Source organism: Podarcis liolepis (genome assembly GCF_965112155.1).
Source record: "Podarcis liolepis genome assembly, chromosome: 10".
NCBI lineage: Eukaryota > Metazoa > Chordata > Lepidosauria > Squamata > Lacertidae > Podarcis > Podarcis liolepis.
The window spans coordinates 73,166,365-73,184,576 of NC_139562.1; the positions used below are offsets into that span (position 1 = coordinate 73,166,365).

Genomic DNA, 18,212 nt, shown 5'->3' on the forward strand with positions numbered 1-18,212 from the left:
ACCTTGCCAAGATCTATACTCACGCAGGGTTTCAGTATTTCCACATTAGACACAATAGGCTCTGGATTAGAAATGTGGAAAGCAACAGTTGCCTGGCAGGTATATTTTAATTATATATTTTACATTATGACTAAGGTGCTGGTTCTTCAGAATATTAATTTGAGACATATTCACCAAGGCATTTTCCTCTGTAAGCTTGATTGAGTAAATGTAAAGAGCACAGCAGTTTCAGTTTCAGTTGCACAAGAGAAGTTCCAGGTTGACTGTTCCTCTTGTGAATAGCATTAAAAATGAGTGATAGCCCTGAAAACAGCTGATCTGTATACATAATTGGCAACTTCATTGATTTTACCACTTGCCGTCATCTAGGATCAGACCTTTGGGAAGTGAGCTTTATATATCATAAACATCATATGCATTGTAGAAATTTTCTGTTCTGAAACTGTTATTCTACTCTAGCTGCATGTAGTTACACAGAAATAGTCATCAAGCTGAATGAAAAAGCCAAACACCTGACATCTATCCATATATAGAACACTATTACTACTAATTTATGTTACGCTTGGGACCAGTTTTCCTATGAGGTCACCTTTGCCGCACAGATGCCACATCTGCACCACATCTGTAAGAACTTGCTCATTTAGTCTGGCAGCAGTGACACTTTGGAACTCCCTGCCTGTTGATATCAGGAGGCGCCTTCACTGCATTCTTTTCAGCGCTTCTTATTTAGACACGGCTGCCCAGATGTTTAGACAGTCTGCATGAGTTTTAATTTGTTTTAGCTTGTTCTGTTGTGGTTTTAACTTTTTGTGTGTGTTAAATTATGGTTGTAATTTTTAATGATATTTTTAATGTTTTATCTTTTTTGTAAAGCGCTTTGATTTTTTCCCTACAATCTTGTGGTAAATACGTTTTATGAGATAAATAAATAAAGTAGTCTATCAATTTATGTACAATGAGATTATTAAAACCCTGCTTTGTGCCTAATGAAGAATTCTCTCTATCTCCTAAATCTGTCTGCTCTTTGATCAGCAGAAATGCAGGAGCCTAGAAAAACGTAAGCTGTGGCACTGGGTTCTAGATTCATATATCAAAGAGTATAATTCAAAAAGAAAAAAATCTAGTTCTTAGGGCTGCAAAGATAGGCTTGAGGGTGTGGGCTTAAGTTAGCGCTAGAATTGTCGAGTTGGAAGGGACCCCAAGGGTCCTATAGTCCAGCCCCTGCAATGCAGGGATCTTTTTGCCCAGTGCGGGGCTCAAACCCATAGTGCTGGGATTATGAGTCTCATGCTCCACTGACGGAGCTACTCTAGTTCCATATCCTGTTTCCGGTAACAGGCAACCTCAGGTCACGTAGAGTTCACAAAGGTGAGAGTCGTTGCCTGTTGCTGGTCTGGGCACTGGGGGTACACTGCCTCTCAACACGGAGGTTCCATTTAGCTGGCAGGCCCATTGGTAGCTCTGCTCTCCGTTGTTATCCTGTGATAAATCGCAGTGTCCCACAGGCAGAGACGCGCGGTGCCTGTTTGCCTATGTGCCAACAAAGTGCTGTCTTTGTGCGCAGAGTTTCGAGGTGCAGCCAAGGTCCAGAACCCTTTTGCACATGCAGCAACAGTTACATCTTAGGCTAGGGAGGAGGGAATAAGTTACACCACTCTTTTGGCATAAGAAGCATAAGAAGTGTACCTTGGCAGGTGCTAACTGAAATATTATTCAAATTATCTCGCCAGCGTTTCCGGCTCCTGGACCCCTTTTTTCCACACTGTCTGGTTCTTCCATTTTCCTGTCTTATCCACCCCTCCTATAACCTCCACATTACCTTTTTAATTTATATATATATATAATTTTTCCATGTCTCCTGTGTCTTCATATCTAATTTTCTTGGGAAACTCAAATTCCAGTCCGTTTAATGATCCGATTTGGTGCAGGGAATAAAGCTGAAACCATCCCAAATGTAACAGTTGTCATGCTGCAATGAAGAGCCAAGTCTGGGGTGGCAATTTTATTGCTGAATATTGGGGGGGGTCCCCCATCTCTACAATAGTTACTGGCTTAATTTCAACCTCATTTTGTCAAGTGCCTTTTCCTTCATGGTAACTCTCCCCATCTGGAAAACAGAAACAAAATGAGAGATAATTCCAAGCATTTACAGGTTAGAGCCCCAATCCTAAACTAATTTATAAGGGTGTCAGTCCTATTGAACACAGTGGGATTTATTTCTGAGTAAAAATGCTTAGGATTGCTGTGTTGACATTCAAATAAAATTAAAGTTTAGCTAAGTGGGCAACAAGATAGTCTAAATTCCAACTTTCCCAGAAGCCCACCCCTTTCCCCTTGTCACTCTCCCACTCATTGTAGAGTTTCCATGTAGGCACTATTAATTTTAAGTTTGTTATTTATTAAATTTCTATGCCACCCCTCATCTGAGGACCACAGGACAGTTTACAATATAAAAACACAAAAATACATAACATAGTAAGAAACAAAAACATATGAGCCGACCTTTTCATAGAGAACTGCTGGAGAAGTTCAGTTGCTGCTTTGGAACTCTCTATCTGTCTGAAAAGCAGGGCAGAGACCTATGAAAACATCGAATCGACATTCTGTATTTCAGAAGCAAATAATTTTTATATGGTTATCCCATCAATGCAGAGTCATATGAACCATGTGTGTTGATAACAATACTTAATACACTATTGGCATCTAATGAATGCTAAATAGCAGAAAAATCAGCCCAACTTGAATTGAAACTCCATCTCAAATTTGTGAGAGACAAAGATACCTGGCTCTTTTAAAAGCAGAGCCTCACATGGCTGAAAACATGCTATTGGCAGTTTAAAAAATAACAGAGTGCCTCCTCATGACATAAATGCTGGAGCTCTGGCTTTGGTGCTCAGGCAGGTGGGTGGGAGGTTTAGTTCAGTTTTTGTGCTTGCTCATTGAGGTCCAATGAGTCTTACCTCTGTGTAGACGAAGGTAATATTGCAGCCTAAATTACTCTCATCCCTGGTGTGGCTCCTTGTTTCAGTTGCTCAGAGATTCCCCTATACCTATCCCCTTAACGGTTTTCTGCAAAATGATTGAATGCAGATCTTTTGGAGGCGGGTCAAGATAGGCTGCGCTTCTCTTTTCAAGTTACAAGTGAATTGTTTGTTCTTTTCCTGCTCTCCCAGGGCATCTGTGACTAGAAGGACTTTTGGACACAGTGGCATTGCTGTGCACACGTGGTATGCCTGTCCTGCCTTGATAAAGTCCATCTGGGCTATGGCCATTAGCCAGCACCAATTCTACTTGGACAGAAAGCAGAGCAAAGTAAGATTTTTGATTTTTATTACATTCACAAAACAGGTGTTACATAAAGACTACGGTTATGCACAAATGAAAGTATATGCGCCAAATACAATCAGAAATCAAAATATATGTAGAAGTCTGGACACAACACCGCAGCTCCAGTAGCACAGCAGACGTCTGCGCATGCCCCGGAACTTCCTCTCCAGACCCTGCAGATCAGATTTTTGGGGCAAACAGGGCAAGGAGAGGAAACGGAAAGTCCCATTGCATGAGCAAAATCCCGGTTGCACAGCATTCGGTGGAATAACAATAAAGAAGCAAAAGATTTCAATAGAAGGCTATATCTTTTTTATAAAATGATGATTCCAGTAATTTACAAACGAGGGCCATCTTTTCTTGATATCTAAAGCAACCATTTGATAACGAGGTCGGTTTCTCCAATGAATTTAAGAAGAACTTGGTGGGTCAGGCCAAGAGCCTTCTAGTCAGTGGCAGAGCATGTCTCCACACCACCCGGAGCGGGTCAGTGTGCACGTGCACATGCACACGCCAGGGGCAGTGTGAGGGGCGGGGGACAAATGGAAAAGACCCCCCGCCCAGCCCCTGCTGCCATGGGAGCAACACCCGCTGGGAGGGGCACGGCTGTGGTATCCTCCTGGCACGAGGCTGGGATTGAAGAGCACACAGTTGGTGCGTCCCCACACCGTCCCAGTACCTTGCTTGAATTCTAGTTCCAAATAAATATATCAAACTAAATAAATAATTTCTTCGGTTTCAGTAAGGCAGTTCTTACAAATACATGTACACTCTGCATTAAGTCTTGTAGCAAATGGCCCTGCAACTTCCCTTCATGCTGAGACATGCATGAGAGACCTCTAAACACTCTGAACTCTTCCACCGCTGCTCAATGTCTGCTTTGCCTATCATGTGGAAATTTACAGGGCACTGGGACTTTCTGAGAGAAGGCCCCAAGGCGCAGAATTCTTGCTGCATTAACTTCTTCCCAATACTGAGAACCATTTCTGGTCATGCAAGGTTTTAGAAACAATATGTCCATATGGACTTGCACAGATTCTCCTTAGATTATTTTTTCTTATGGACTTTCTTCAGCTTTATGATGCATTTTTTTACAATGGGTATTGCTTACATGTCCTGGGTCCATTTCAAATAACAGAAGATACCGTATTTTTTGCTCTATAAGACTCACTTTTTCCCTCCTAAAAAGTAAGGGGAAATGTGTGCGCGTCTTATGGAGTGAATGCAGGCTGCGCAGCTATCACAGAAGCCAGAACAGCAAGAGGGATTGCTGCTTTCAACTAGAATATGACAAAGAAATGAGACTTCTTTGTTTAAAAATGACTAGCACAACAGAGAGAAAGCTTTACAATATTTAGGCCGGCAGCTTCTGCCCCCCTTTGATTCCACTGCAGGCACTGGGAGCCCAGAATGAAGAGGGTTCTCAGGCAGGTGACATGTATCCTGTAAGGAAAGGAAAGTGCAAAAGGAGAAAAGAATCAAAAGCATGGAGGAAAGTGTATCCATTCTCCTGCAAGTTAAAGCCATAGGAATGCCAAGAGTGCAGCCAACTCTGTATATACAGAAGTTTTCTAACATTTCAGGGCTTGGTGGTGTTTCTGAATGGCTGTGGTACTAAAATGTCTGGCAACAGATTGTTCAAACTTTTTCTTTCTTCACAATTGCTGACTTCTGAAACTAGTTCTAAGGGCTATACAAGATGCTTAGTAAATGTTACAGTTATAGCACAAGGAGGGGGTGCTGCTTTTAAAAAAATTTGTAGGTTCTTTTGAGGTAGTTTTTGTTGTTGTTACAGATGTGTTTGATTATGAGGAGCAAACGGCAGACGCTATTTTTCTTTATGTCACTTGGGTGGCAGTTTAAGTAAAAGTGAGCATCAGGGAGTTTATTGTACAGATTTAACTGTATTGTTTCGGTGGATAAAAGGAATGTCCAGGAATGGGCTGCATACATATTTGATTATTGTGCTATAGTGGCAAGTTTGGTTATTGGACAGATAGAGTTGGCACAGTCCTTGGGTTGCTCCAAACTTTCTTCATCACTGATTCAGATTACAGTGGTACCTCGGTTTAAGAACAGCCCTGTTTAAAAACTATTTGGTTTACGAACTCTGCAAAACCGGAAGTAGTGTCCAGGTTTGCAAACTTTAGCTCAGTGTAAGAACGGAATCTGAACAGTGGAAGGGCACCGGTGGCGGGAGGCCTCATTAGGGAAAGCGCACCTCGGTTTAAGAACAGTTTCAGTTTAAGAACGGACTTCAGGAACGGATTAAGTTCGTAAACTGAGGTACCACTGTACAAAGATGACCTCAGTGTATTGCTACCCTGTGACTAAGTCATAAGTTGTCTTTGAGGAATGCCTTGCTCACATTTGTCCATAAATGCAGGGGCTTTGTAAGACCCCATGCATGTGAGAACTTATGATGAATGGAGCCTCACTCTGGAGTCTGCTGCTTAAAAATTGCTTTGCAGTCTGTTGATCTGTGACAAGTACAGTACAACATTATCATCAAACTGATGCTACTTAGTCTAGGATATAATCTTAAATAGAATATCATTAATACTGAAATCTCTTTAATTTTTAGTCACTTTTTAAAATTTAAAATTTAGTAACTTAACTTTAAATTTTAAAGTAAGCCCATCATATGACATACCATAGTAAAGCTCATGAAGTTCTGAAAAGATCAACATTTTTAGTTTTGAAATATCTCAATTCTGGGCTGAATCTTTAAGGTTTTTGTGTAGTCTGGCAAGGCCAAAATTTTCTTTGTTTTAGAATTCAATCCCTCATAACAATGGGATGAGATAAAAAAAAATAGATTTTAACTTAGTTTTGATCATTCAACAAGTGTACAAAATATTAAGAAAATTAGATGATATGAGGTAAAAAAAATTGGATCACTTGATATGGAATGACCTTCTACTTCTGCTCTTGCTTTTTTTGAAAGGTTGTCATAAGTGGGCAGTTCACTTAATAGTGATTCTGGTAACAGGTGGAAATTCTTAAGATGGGGGTTTTGTCTTATGGTTGCTATACCACAGATTTCTGCTTTCTTTCCTCCAGTCCAAAATTCATGCAGCAAGAAGCCTGAGTGAGATTGCCATTGACCTGACTGAAACTGGAACTCTGAAGACCTCCAAACTAGCCAATATGGGAAGCAAAGGAAAGATCATCAGCGGCAGCAGTGGGAGCCTTTTGTCATCAGGTATGTCCCTTGGTGTTGCAGAGTTGGTCTCTCAGTTAAAGGGAAGTGCAGATGACAAGTAGTTTCTGGGCATTTGAGTCAAGTGTTTTGGACTGGAGTCATTGTTCATGTTGAGTAAAATGTTGAACTGCTTGCCGCATTTGGGAAGTCTAGATCAGGGATGTCCTCTCCCAAAGAAGCTAAACAACTCTGGGCAATCCACACATGCTCTTCCTCCCAACGACAATTGGTAGATCACTGCCAGTTTTTTTATACTGGGAGTAGATCACAGTCTCTTGGGAGTTGGACATGCCTGGTATAGATTGTAGTTGTGAGACGGCAACAGGACCAGGAGCAGCTTCCAAGCAGTGCCTGCCTCTCCCAAGAGTGGTGGCCATCTGCCAGAGTTGCCTCATTTCGTAGCGCTTGTTATGGGAGAATGCCTGCCAAAAGTGATGGCTCAGAGATCTTGTTTGCTTTTCAGCTACTGACACCAACCCTTGGTGTATATGACTTCTCAAAGCAACAGAAACCTCTACTCAGATGGAACTTCCCCTTTTCTCTGCATGCCTGCTTCTGTGAGCCTTGGATTTTCATTGCATATGGAGATAATTAATTTTTTCCTTTTTAAAAAATCACACTTACTTTTAAAGAACCGGGGCAAGGCCTGTTGCCCCCCCCCCATTCAAGAAAAAGTACATCCCACCAAGAGTAAGAAAAAACATCATGATGGTGAACAGCATAAAGCCAACCATAAAACTAAATTTATAAACAAATCCTAGAACCATTAAAACATCAGTAATAACAACAGAAAAAACATAGTTCACTTTCTTTTTGGACATCCATGCTTCTGATCTATGCTCAGAGGCAGGCATGTTCTTGCCCAGCTGATGCACAAGTGCTTTTAGAAGCACATTTACAGGCACATTGTGGTGCTCACATGGGTCTTGTGAACTGACAGGTTTTTTGCAAATGGAATCGTGCCTCCATTGGAGGTGGATCTGGACCATAATTTTCCTTCATAGTGGTCCTGGGCTTATTAAATGCCTGTCTGAATAGAAAATCTTAGAATATCATTGATGCTGGCTGTAGACTGATCCACACTGGCCTTAAAACGGGCACTATCAGCCTGGCAGGCAGCATCGCCTTACTCAAGAGCGGAAATACCAACTTGCCAAATGCAGCAAGCCCACCTTGATTTCCCTCCATGGCATGCCGTAGTGGAAATGCATGTCAATGGGCTCATCACACATTTCTCTTCCTCTGGTCCACTTAATTGGCTGCTGTGAGAGGTTGTGTGACACAATGTGATAATGTCATGACATGTGTTTCTTGCTACAAATTATTGGGGGAGGAAGAAGACTAGGGGCTTCCCATTTTTGTGTGAAAATTTGTGGTGTTCTTCACATTCTGTTCATTCCTCAGCCTCTCACAAGTTGCCTTCATGAGCATGTTTCACAGCTGGCTGCAACCTGGCTCCAAGCACCCTTTTGGCAAATCCAAGGCTTCATACATTGCATTTTAGCCTTGGTTCATGTTGTACAGAACTTGATTTGATAATTTGTTAAAACAAAATTTTGAAAATAAAGGTTTTGATCAAAATGAAATATGATCTGGAAATGATCCTGTGACACACACAGCTTTCCTGCAGGATAGATTCTGCAAACAAATTAGCAATGCCCCAGCCAGACAAATTCTGAGTGATTTCTGTCTGAACATAAGAGTTAAAAGTGGCAATAGATATCTGTATCCCAGTTTTACTATATTTTGTACAGAAAATCGATAATAGACTCGGTCCACAACCAGCTGTCAGAATGTAAGAGGCTCTAAGTCTCCACTCGCCACTTTTTATCAAGGGAAGCCTTCCTGCTTTATTGAGAAGCCTAATGTGGAACACATGAGACAAAGGCTGGGCAGCAGCCAGAGCCAAGAGTAGAAGGTCTGTTTCTAATTCTGTGTCTGCCTGACTTAGCTTCATATTTTGTCCTGTCCACAAAATGGCAGTGGTTGTATTTCTGAAGGAAATTCTGTAGGGCACAATTCTTTGATATTCTCAAATGATATACGGTTCTGCAAGCGCAAAGTATTAGAATATTACAGGGGGTCTCATATACGTACCTCCCTACGCACACACACACACACACACACAGAGAGAAGTGTGGAAGATGTTTTACGGTCTTGTGAAAGATCTACAGTAATAGAAATATGCTGCACACGACTCCTGTTCTGCTTGTGATTATAGAGGGAAATGTGCCCACTGGGAGTACACCAGCTCACCAATGGAATTTGTATTAACCATCAAAGATCAGCAAATCCTTAGAATTTCATCCTTGCATAGTTTCAGAATACACACTGGTCCTACCTTGGAAAAGTTCGGCAAAGAATTACACTTCCAAGGTACATTAGCAGAGTGGTACCAGAAGGGCTCCCACAAACACCCCTGCATTTTTAAAGAATCATTTGCTGGAATAGCAGTGGCTGCAGAGCTTCTGGTTTAGTCTGGGGGGGGGCATGTTTATTTGTTAAGCTTCCCCTCCCCCACCCTGGACTCTTTAAATTAGATAAGTGAAGCCCAGGAAATACTCAGTGTGTCCATCTGGAATTCCTGTGCTTGTGGGCAGCATTCCTGCATTTATAAAAGTTACATAGCAGTTGCAGTCTTCCTTTTTTACGTGATTGCATTAACTTTGTGTCCTTGGGCAGAAGGTGGCATGATGGTGGCTGCGTGTCTTCAGCCTGCATTGCTCCCCAACCCCTAAGGCAACTCGGTGGGGAGCTTTAAAATGGCACAGCAGGAAGCTGGCGAGAGACAATGAACCTTTCCTCTTTTTGCTACCTTCTTCCCTGTAACTCCTCTCCTAAAGTCATCATCTCCCAGCAGGGTTTATTTCCAGGTAGGGCAGGAGTAGGAGATCGTGGCACAGTACCAAGTTTGTCCTATGAGATGGTTTTCCCCAAACTATGCCCACCTTGCCCACACCTGACGGCAGGTAGAGATGTGGCTGGATCAGCTTCCCAACTGAGTTTTCTGACTGTGCACCTGATCCCGGCCAAAAGCAGAGCTGAACTCACTGCCCATAAGACTGGTGAGTTCAGAAGCCAGCAGGATCCCTGGGGGAACTGCTGGATCAGTGGCATGACCCAGTTTCCCGTGGTGGACTGTGCAAGAGACTTGGGTGGGTGTGCGGGACTGACAGGTAGGTTATCCTGCCCACCTGCCAAAATGAGCCCGTGGGGCTGGGGGCAGAATCAGATAATGATCTGGTCAAAAACCTTCCTTATTCCTCAGCTATCTGGGGAGAGTGTTTGCAGAGGGGAAAGCAGTGGGTGGTAGAAAGTTCAGCACTCGCCCACAGACAGCCACTTTTGTGTTTGAAATCACCCAACCCTTTAGGCCACAATTGGTGCATTGAAAATGAAGGCCTGTTGCTATCATGACTCATTCTGCCCTAACATTGGCTAATTTCAGAGCTTAAAGTGCTGACTTTGTCATCTGACCCTGGCTTTCGGTTTGTGGGGTCATGGGTAGACTTGCTGGGTATTTGGGGGGCTGGGTATTTGGGGGGCTGTTGTGCTCCCCAGAATTTAATGGCTTGATCAACAGAACGAAGGTGCCAAAAGTGAATTGTTGGTCTGTCTGCATTGAGCATGTACACTAGTGAAATGTAAGAGCCAAATTGCCTTCTGAACTTTAGTTCAACGAAGACCCACGTTTAAAGAGAAATGCCTGCAACTGCAACTGGCATTTGTATTGTGAAATTCATGGAATGGTTGATTTTGTGATGTGTTGCTCTCCCTCTTGAAGGCCACTTTGAGATTAGTTTTTTCCTGTGGAAAGGCGGCATACAAAGAAAGTGAAGGGTGATGACGTACACCTCCAGCTGTGTGTCCCACCATGAAATACAACAGTGGAAATCTAATCCATTTCAATAATGCCACTTTCAAGTTTAAACACAGTAAAATAAACTCATATGCTCCATTCAGAAATTTAGGCACTGTGTGTGCGCACTTCCATTTAAACTTGGGCGCTTTTGTGCATGGTTTTAAAAGATAATTTCTGAACTGGCTGGATAACCGTGGCTGGCTTTGTGCATTGCAGCATACGGGGAAGACGTGCCAGGTGAGCAGTGCTTCCTCCAAGCACGGTTTCTTCTGGTGGAGAGAGGTGGTTGTTCTCTCCTCTGCAAATGATGGTGGTGCTTCAGGTGCAAGCCCCCCCCCGCCCCCCATGCAGCAGAAGCACAGTGAGAGAAAACTCTAGGAATGTGGAGCCTGTCATTTCTCCCCCATGCAGGTGGGAATTAGGAAGAGGATTCACTTTTGAGCAGAATTTACCTGCTTGAACAGAGCAACACCTTGCGCTGCATTTTGTTCAGTTCATTCAGCTGTGTGGGTGTGGCCGGGTAGACACATTCCTTGTATTTGCCAGAATGAGAAGAGTGTTTTATTGGTGAAGCTGGCAGTCCTTCTTACTGACCTAGATTTTCCTGATGACAACATCCGAGATCAGCAAAATGCTGGGTAGAACAAAATGCTTAGTAATTAACACTACCGAAGAAAGTTTATTCCCTTTAGTACTTAAGGAGCACTAGAAAAAAAATACCCTATGATTTGGAAGCCACTATTGGGGGGAAACTCTTACGCTTGAGAAGCGAATTGGGCCAAAATTCTGCACAGGAGCATACCAGCAAGGAGCCCTTTTGTCTGGAAAAAATACATGTGCTCACTGGCGGAGGAAGAGGGGGGCGGGGGAGCGCACCACCCCCGGCAGCGCGATCCCAGTGGGGTTCCATTGCGGCTGCCCCGCACTGGGCACCCCACCCCCACAGGCGGCGCACCATGCTCCCACAACGTGCGCCACACCCCTGCGGGCTGTGCGTCCCGCCCCCAGAATGCGCTCCAGCCCCGCCCCCGCCTGCTCTCCACCACTGCACGCGTGCTGCCTATCTGCCCACTCACCTGGGTGCTGTCCTTACAGAAGCCCCCTTTTGGGGAGGAGGCATAGCTAGCTGTCCTGGTATTATTTGCAAATACAATTGCTACTCACTGGCTATGCTCTTTGGGGTGCCATTTTTCAAAAATCTCCCATAAAGAAAATTATTCTATGCTACATTCCATAGTGAAGTGCAATAAATATGGAAAGTCTGAAGTTACATGTATTGCAGCTTTCTTTTTTATTCTTTGTTTTTACTCATGTACACACATGCACAACTCTTTAGAGAGTTCATGCAGGTTGAGGGTGTGATCCCTGTGTTAACATGCATGCCTCCTCCAGGAAGGACCTGATTATCCCCAAGTGCACATGCATGTTGGCAGGGGGTTGGACTCGATGGCCCTTGTGGTCTATTCCAACTCTATGATTCTATGTTCTATAGCAGTCTGTGAAGAACTCTGTTGCTTAAGGTGTGTTCATATAATGTTCAGCTTTATGAGGAGAAGACCTGATATAATGCTTTTTATCTCTCACTGTATCTGACAGTTTGCTCTCATGGTCTACTAGTTCTTTTCTCCGTAGGATGGTCTGTGTAGGCCAAGTCCAGTGTTATTTGTTTACTTTTAAATATACAACCCATAGGAACCTTAATCAGGAGACGGGGAAAGGGCTGGGGTGATAAATGACCAAAATAATAATAAAAGCCTTCATGTCTTCAGGAGGCATAAATACACACCTACAAAAAAGGATGAACTTTGAGCTTTGTAAGAGTACAAAAATTGGAATTAAATAACTTAGCATTTGGGGGGTGTTGTTGTTCCAAAAGGAGAATAAGGCAAAGCCAAAACATGAAATAGGAAAGTTGGGGTATGAAAGGGACTGTCATAATGTTTTCCCATTCTTTTTCTCTCCGGGTAGGTCACCATTTCTATATTTATATCTTGCAAATTTGCAAGAGCTTCTCAGTCATTGTTCATTCTCTCTAGATACACAGATTATATCAATTCACGACTACAATAAGACATTGTTACTGAGACAGTATTAATTCTCTCCAAAACAATGCAGGGCTCTTGGCAGGGGTATTTCTGTGCTGGTGCTTCCAATAAGAAATGGAGTGGGAGTCCATGCTCTTCACAGTTCGACTTCTCTTACCTCTCTTAGCTTTGTTGTTGCCAATTTTTTGCATTAAGTTTAGCCTTAAAAGATAAAGGTACCCCTGACCGTGGACGACTCTGGGGTTGTGGCGCTCATCTCGCTTTATTGGCCGAGGGAGCTGGCGTACAGCTTCCGGGTTGTGTGGCCAGCATGACTAAGCTGCATCTTGCAAAACCAGAGCAGCGCACGGAAACGCCGTTTACCTTCCCGCCAGAACGGTACCTATTTATCGAAAGCACTTTGTGCTTTCGAACCGCTAGGTTGTCAGGAGCAGGGACCGAGCAACAGGAGCTCACTCGGTCGCAGGGATTCGAACCACCGACCTTCTGATCAGCAAGCCCAAGAAGCTCAGTGGTTTAGGCCACAGCGCCACCCATGTTTAAGTAAGTTTAGCCTTACTTAATCATTAATCCATTCTCAGAAGCCAGTCTTTCCAAGCTGAGCACTAAGAGAAAAACCACTGATAATTTCCTATAACTCTATAATTGAAATCTTGAGTTACTTCTCAGTCGTGAACGCCCTGTGGAACACCCTCCCTTCAGATGTCAAGGAAATAAACGACCACCTGTCTTTTAGAAGACACCTGAAGTTCAGGGAGGTTTTAAAGGATTGATGTTTTTATTATGTTTTTAGATAATGTTGTAAGCTGCCCAGAGTGTCTGGGTAAACCCAGCCAGATGGGTGTGGTATAAATAATAAAATTATTATTATTATTATTATTATTATTATTATTATTATTATTATTATTATTACTCGCTCCATTGCCTTTTTTCAGAGGAACACGTTCCTGGTTTCTTCTTTTGATTTTTGCAGGTCAGCTACAAGATGTCAATTTGCTCCACCTTCTTAAGCAACAGGGATCTTGGACAATTCCTCCTCAAACTCACCTGCCTTATCTTTACCAAACAATAGCTTATTCTCTTAAATTTCATTCTCTGCAGTGGCTCAAAGAGGGCTGTACTACATGCTAGTTCACCAGCCCCACTGCTTTGCTCCAGGGGTCCTGTTGCCTGCCAGCTCCAGCTGCCAGCAAGGAAGGACTTGGCTCAGGCCCCATCAGCACCAAACATGGAAAGCTTCCCCCACAGACTGCTGGGAAGTGTAGTTTGCTAAGGGTGCTGAGAAGTGTTAAGATACAGAGCTACGATTCCCAGAGATGCTTCCCAGGAAACATTGGGAACAACTCTTTGTAGCTGTTAAAGAGCCTCATGATGGAAGCACTGCCTTCTCTGCAGTATTTCTGTAAGTGTGCCAGCTTCCATTCTGACATGTTTTGAGCCTTCAGATGGGTCTTTCCTCCTCAGCAATAACTAGTGGGCGGTCTTTTCCCGTCACCACATCTTAGACATGCGCTTCCTGTTGCTCTCCTCTGGAAGCATTTCAGTTGATGAATAGCAAACTTGTCCCGTCACCAAGGCGGCAGACAAGCAAAAAGAAGCTAATGAAGAACATTCACTTCACAGGATATTTCTATGCGTATCCTGTGCTGAGTAATTCCAGATGGGGGATAAGCCGTTATCTAGGCTGTTTGCTGTGGAGGATATCCTATTTGTTCCTCACTGCTGAGAGATAGTGGCTGCTTGTGGTCACTTTCTGTTGTTTGCTGACATCCTGAGGCAGTGAATCATGCCTGGCTTCTGGCAGGAGGGGACACACTATGCACCTTCCCTCCCCATCTGGGCTCCTCGGAGAATGTTCCGGATGGCCAGCTTTTGGCTGAGAGGCTGACCCTGGCAGCCAGGCCGATGAACGCAGCATGAGTAACAGCTGTATTAGGATATTCATTGTTTATGGCATTAGGCGTGTGGGTTATAAGCAAGAAGAATAACTGCATCAAAGGGATTGCACATCTGGACCCTAGTGATGTCATCTGGCGGCTGCTGCTGGGGGGGGGTTCCCCCTCCTCACTGCCCCCTGCTTGGGCATTCGTTCAATCTGCTAGTTTCCTCTAACAGTATTCCTCGGAGGAATGCTTCTTTCACCTGCTGCCTCAGCCTGTCCTCCTCCTTCCTCCATGCGTTTCCTTCCTCTCAGGATTGCTTCACGCAGACCTGTATTGGGAAAGAACTGCAGGCATCCCAATGTGCTAATAGCAGTATGGCTCTTATTCTGGCAAGCTTCTTTTATGTAGCTGTTTTTTCCTGGCTTCTGTCCTGTCTCTCATCCATCTAAGATAAGATTATTTTCTTCGCACAGCACTGGAATGGTTTATTCCACTATATTGTTATAGATCAGTGGTTCCCAATTAGTTAATTACTGAGGACCCCCTATTTTTCAAAAGCCAAGCCATTAACCCCCTACTTTTGAAAATTTTGATAGCTGTATGGTAGTAACTGTATGCTAGCTGTATGGTAGTATGGTGCAAAGCAATTTTTTGAACAAAATGTGGGGTAGCCCCTAATAAGCAAAAGATTTTAGGTATACTAAAAAAGCAGACTAGGGCTGAGTGATATTTGGTTTTGAACATCATGATATATCAGCAGCTAAATGTTGTGATATTCTGATATATCACGATGTTTCAAATTGTAGCTCAGGAGTGGGGATGAGGGCAGTGTTAGAAACTGAGATATGAAAGCTAAATGGCACCTTAAACCTGGGTTATGGATGCCACAATGGAGTGTCTAGGCGTGCTTTTTTATAACAAGAATACAAAACTGAAAATGAATGAACTGCTGCTAAAATCTTATGTGCATTTTTCACCTGGTCTAGTTTTCATCTGAAGACTGCAAAAAACAAAGCCATACTTCCCCTGCCTGCTCCCCCAATATTCTTATGAGGGTCCCTTCTCCAATCTTCAGAGAGTGGCTGGAAGTGGGGAGGCAGAAAAAGGTCTTCCTTTCCTTCCAATCTGCAGTTTTAATCTGAAATTTTAGGCTCAGTACTGCGCCCAGAGCTCAGAAACTGCTTTCTTTAATGAAATTCCCTGTCGCGAAATGTGCCTAATATAATGGGAGTTTCAAAATGCTGGATGAGGGAAGGAGCAGTCACAAAGATTGGATGGGTGGGGGAGAGAGGAAGCAGAGTCACCTTCACCCCATGGATTGAGTGGGAGGGGATGGAAATGGGGGGGGGTGCATCAAGCCGTTGTCAGCGGGGCAGCCAGCAAAGATGTACGTCAGGGTACCTTGAAGTAAGGGCGATCAGCTGGCCTGTTCTCCCACAGCGTGAGGGAAGGCAGCTCAGATCAACAGCATTATCAGCTGAGATCATTGTGCGATGTCAGCGGTGCCTTGAAATCAGCTGCCCTGCTCTCCCTTGCGCAAGGAGCAATATATTGCTGCCTGTTGCCAGGTCAAAATCATTCTCATGGTGTGATTTCAAAACCAATTTTGACCAATATATTGAAGAATTGCACAGTGCTAAAACAGACAATAAAACTTGTGATATTACCATGAAAAAAGGACAAAAAATAGTTCAGAGGAGGCAAGGAATGGGGCTACGGACCCCCTGGGTGCGTTCTAGATAGTGATGGAAGTGGTTGTTGTTTTGGTGCCATTTGATGTGATCAGCAGCATCAGGCAGTAAAACATCTCTTGGATTTTATCCTTCAGATTTCACATTTAACTATTCTAATTTAAAAACGGCAGACTGGCATAAGCGAGAGGAGTTACAGGATGGAATGCTTTCATACAGATATACTCCCAGGGGCCAGAAAACAGGTGTATCAAGAAGCAAGTTTCAATCTTGCATTGCTCTGTGGTGCTAGTTTTCTATATGCGGGGAGTATGGTTTTTAAATAAGGGAATATGCAAACACGCAATCTCTCACCTGCAACCTGAAGTGTAAAACTTTGCTCTGTACTTCAGTATCAAGCTGGGACATACTTTTGGACTGGAGGTTTGGTGCGATAGTGGTATTCGCGTACTCATGCAAAAAGTTCCACTAACCAGGTTAGAGAATTTGGTTGATGTCAAATGGGAATTCCCACGAGGAATCTCCCTTTTCAGGAAGCTCTAAAAGGAAGTTCCTCTAAAAATTTAGTCATAATGAGGAAACAAGCACCTTTTGGATGTGGAAGATGAAGGACACAGAGGTTACACAAATTGTAATAGGAGAACTACAAGAGGATAGCACTTCTGGCTCGGTAGCTGACACAGGAAGACCCTGACGACTTGGAGGTGGAGGTCTCAACAGGGAGGCAGCCTCATGCAAATGGCTTTTTCTTGCTGCAAGCTGGCCGGTTGTTGCAAGCAGAACCTTGCTGTCAAAAGGCTTGATGAGAGTGGAATCATAGACCCCTGGAACTATAGAGATGGAAGGGTCACCTAGTCCAGTCCCCCTGCAATGCAAGAATCTCAACTAAAGCCTCCATGACAGAGGGCCATCCAACAGTTTAGTTGCTTGCACAGTAATTTCTCGTTCCATGGCAGATGGATGCCACGTAATCAGCAGAGTTGCTGGAGCCTGCATGCATTTCCGAGCGGCAGGCGCAGTGGCTGCCACGACTTTGACCCAGACCATGTCTGTGGATGAAGGTATCTGTGAGCAGCCAGGTGGTGAGGTGGTTATGCGAGACACCATAGGGGAGCACCCTGAAGGGGCACCGAGTCAGCAGCGAAACAGAGCCAGGAAATGTGCTAGTGTTCTGTTGAGAGATGGTCATGTCTGGGGTTGTCTCTCAGCTTCACAAACTTCTACTGTAGATGGGAATGTTAAGAATGACATGATCTTAACAACTCAGGTTTGTTGGAATGTATTTAAATATCATTTGTGCTTCAGATGTATAGCCTCCTCCTGTTAGTATAAGCTTAAGAATGTGTTGTGAACAAACACAAGTCCTTTTTGAAAAAGTCCACAGGCACCAGCTTCATTGCTGCTCTACCATGTCAGCTGCCCTCATGCTATCATTGTTTATTGACAGGTTCCCAAGAGTCAGATAGCTCTCAGTCTGCCAAGAAAGACATGCTGGCTGCCTTGAAGTCCAGGCAAGAAGCTCTGGAAGAGACCCTTCGCCAGCGCCTGGAAGAGCTAAAGAAGCTCTGTCTCCGAGAAGCGGTAGGCTGTGTAGATTTCTATAATCCTTGGAAACCCCTTTGTTGCTTCTGATGTGCAGCAAAGCATAGAGTGTGTGGAAGGAGTGGCATCTTACAAAGTCTCTGCTTTGCAAAGTGGAAGGCATTGTAATCCCTTAAACACTCACAGTTTTCACGGTAGTCGGTAAAAGATCCAAATGTTTAGCAAAAATTCAGATACACCTTCCTTCGACATTTCAATTTTTACAAATGTGTTGTGAGTATTGCAAGTGGAAAACAAAATGAAATTTCATATCTCAATTTTGCAATTTCCAATGTTGGAAAATTGGCAATTTGGCAAATGCAGGGCTTAGGCAAAATTTCATTTCAATAATTTGTCCCTAACATGACCCCAACTTGTTTCTCCTATCAATCACAGCTCCTTTCCAACAGTTCTATCCTGATTTGATAGTTTGGATTTAGTTACACATTACAGGACAGCATTCATCTTTTGTGATTTCCCACCCATTGCCAGTTTCCGTAACAGATTAACTATTCAGAGCATGTGGATAATTGCCATGCTCAAGTGTCCTGTGAACATTGCTGTTTCCCTTCACAAGTACATGCTAAGTTAAGTGTTACAGGCTTCAAATTTCTGTTC

At 43.6% G+C, this 18,212-nt stretch overlaps 1 protein-coding gene and 1 long non-coding RNA gene across 9 annotated transcripts in view; one reads left to right on the forward strand and one right to left on the reverse strand.

Annotated features, from left to right (window-relative positions):
* Nucleotides 1–18,212, forward strand: part of FRMD4A (FERM domain containing 4A) — a 412,586-nt gene that overhangs the window by 360,317 nt on the left and 34,057 nt on the right. For all 8 annotated transcript variants that reach the window (XM_083464152.1, XM_083464151.1, XM_083464153.1 and 5 more), the window contains 3 exons: nucleotides 3,174–3,312; nucleotides 6,391–6,532; nucleotides 17,461–17,594. In XM_083464152.1, the coding sequence (XP_083320278.1) occupies nucleotides 3,174–3,312; nucleotides 6,391–6,532; nucleotides 17,461–17,594 (415 nt within the window). The remainder of the gene's footprint in view (nucleotides 1–3,173; nucleotides 3,313–6,390; nucleotides 6,533–17,460; nucleotides 17,595–18,212) is intronic.
* Nucleotides 1,417–3,167, reverse strand: LOC310688102. The gene is made up of 3 exons (XR_014516775.1): nucleotides 2,961–3,167; nucleotides 2,503–2,559; nucleotides 1,417–2,107 (listed from the first exon to the last, which is right to left on the reverse strand). It is a non-coding gene; the product is annotated as an uncharacterized lncRNA (long non-coding RNA).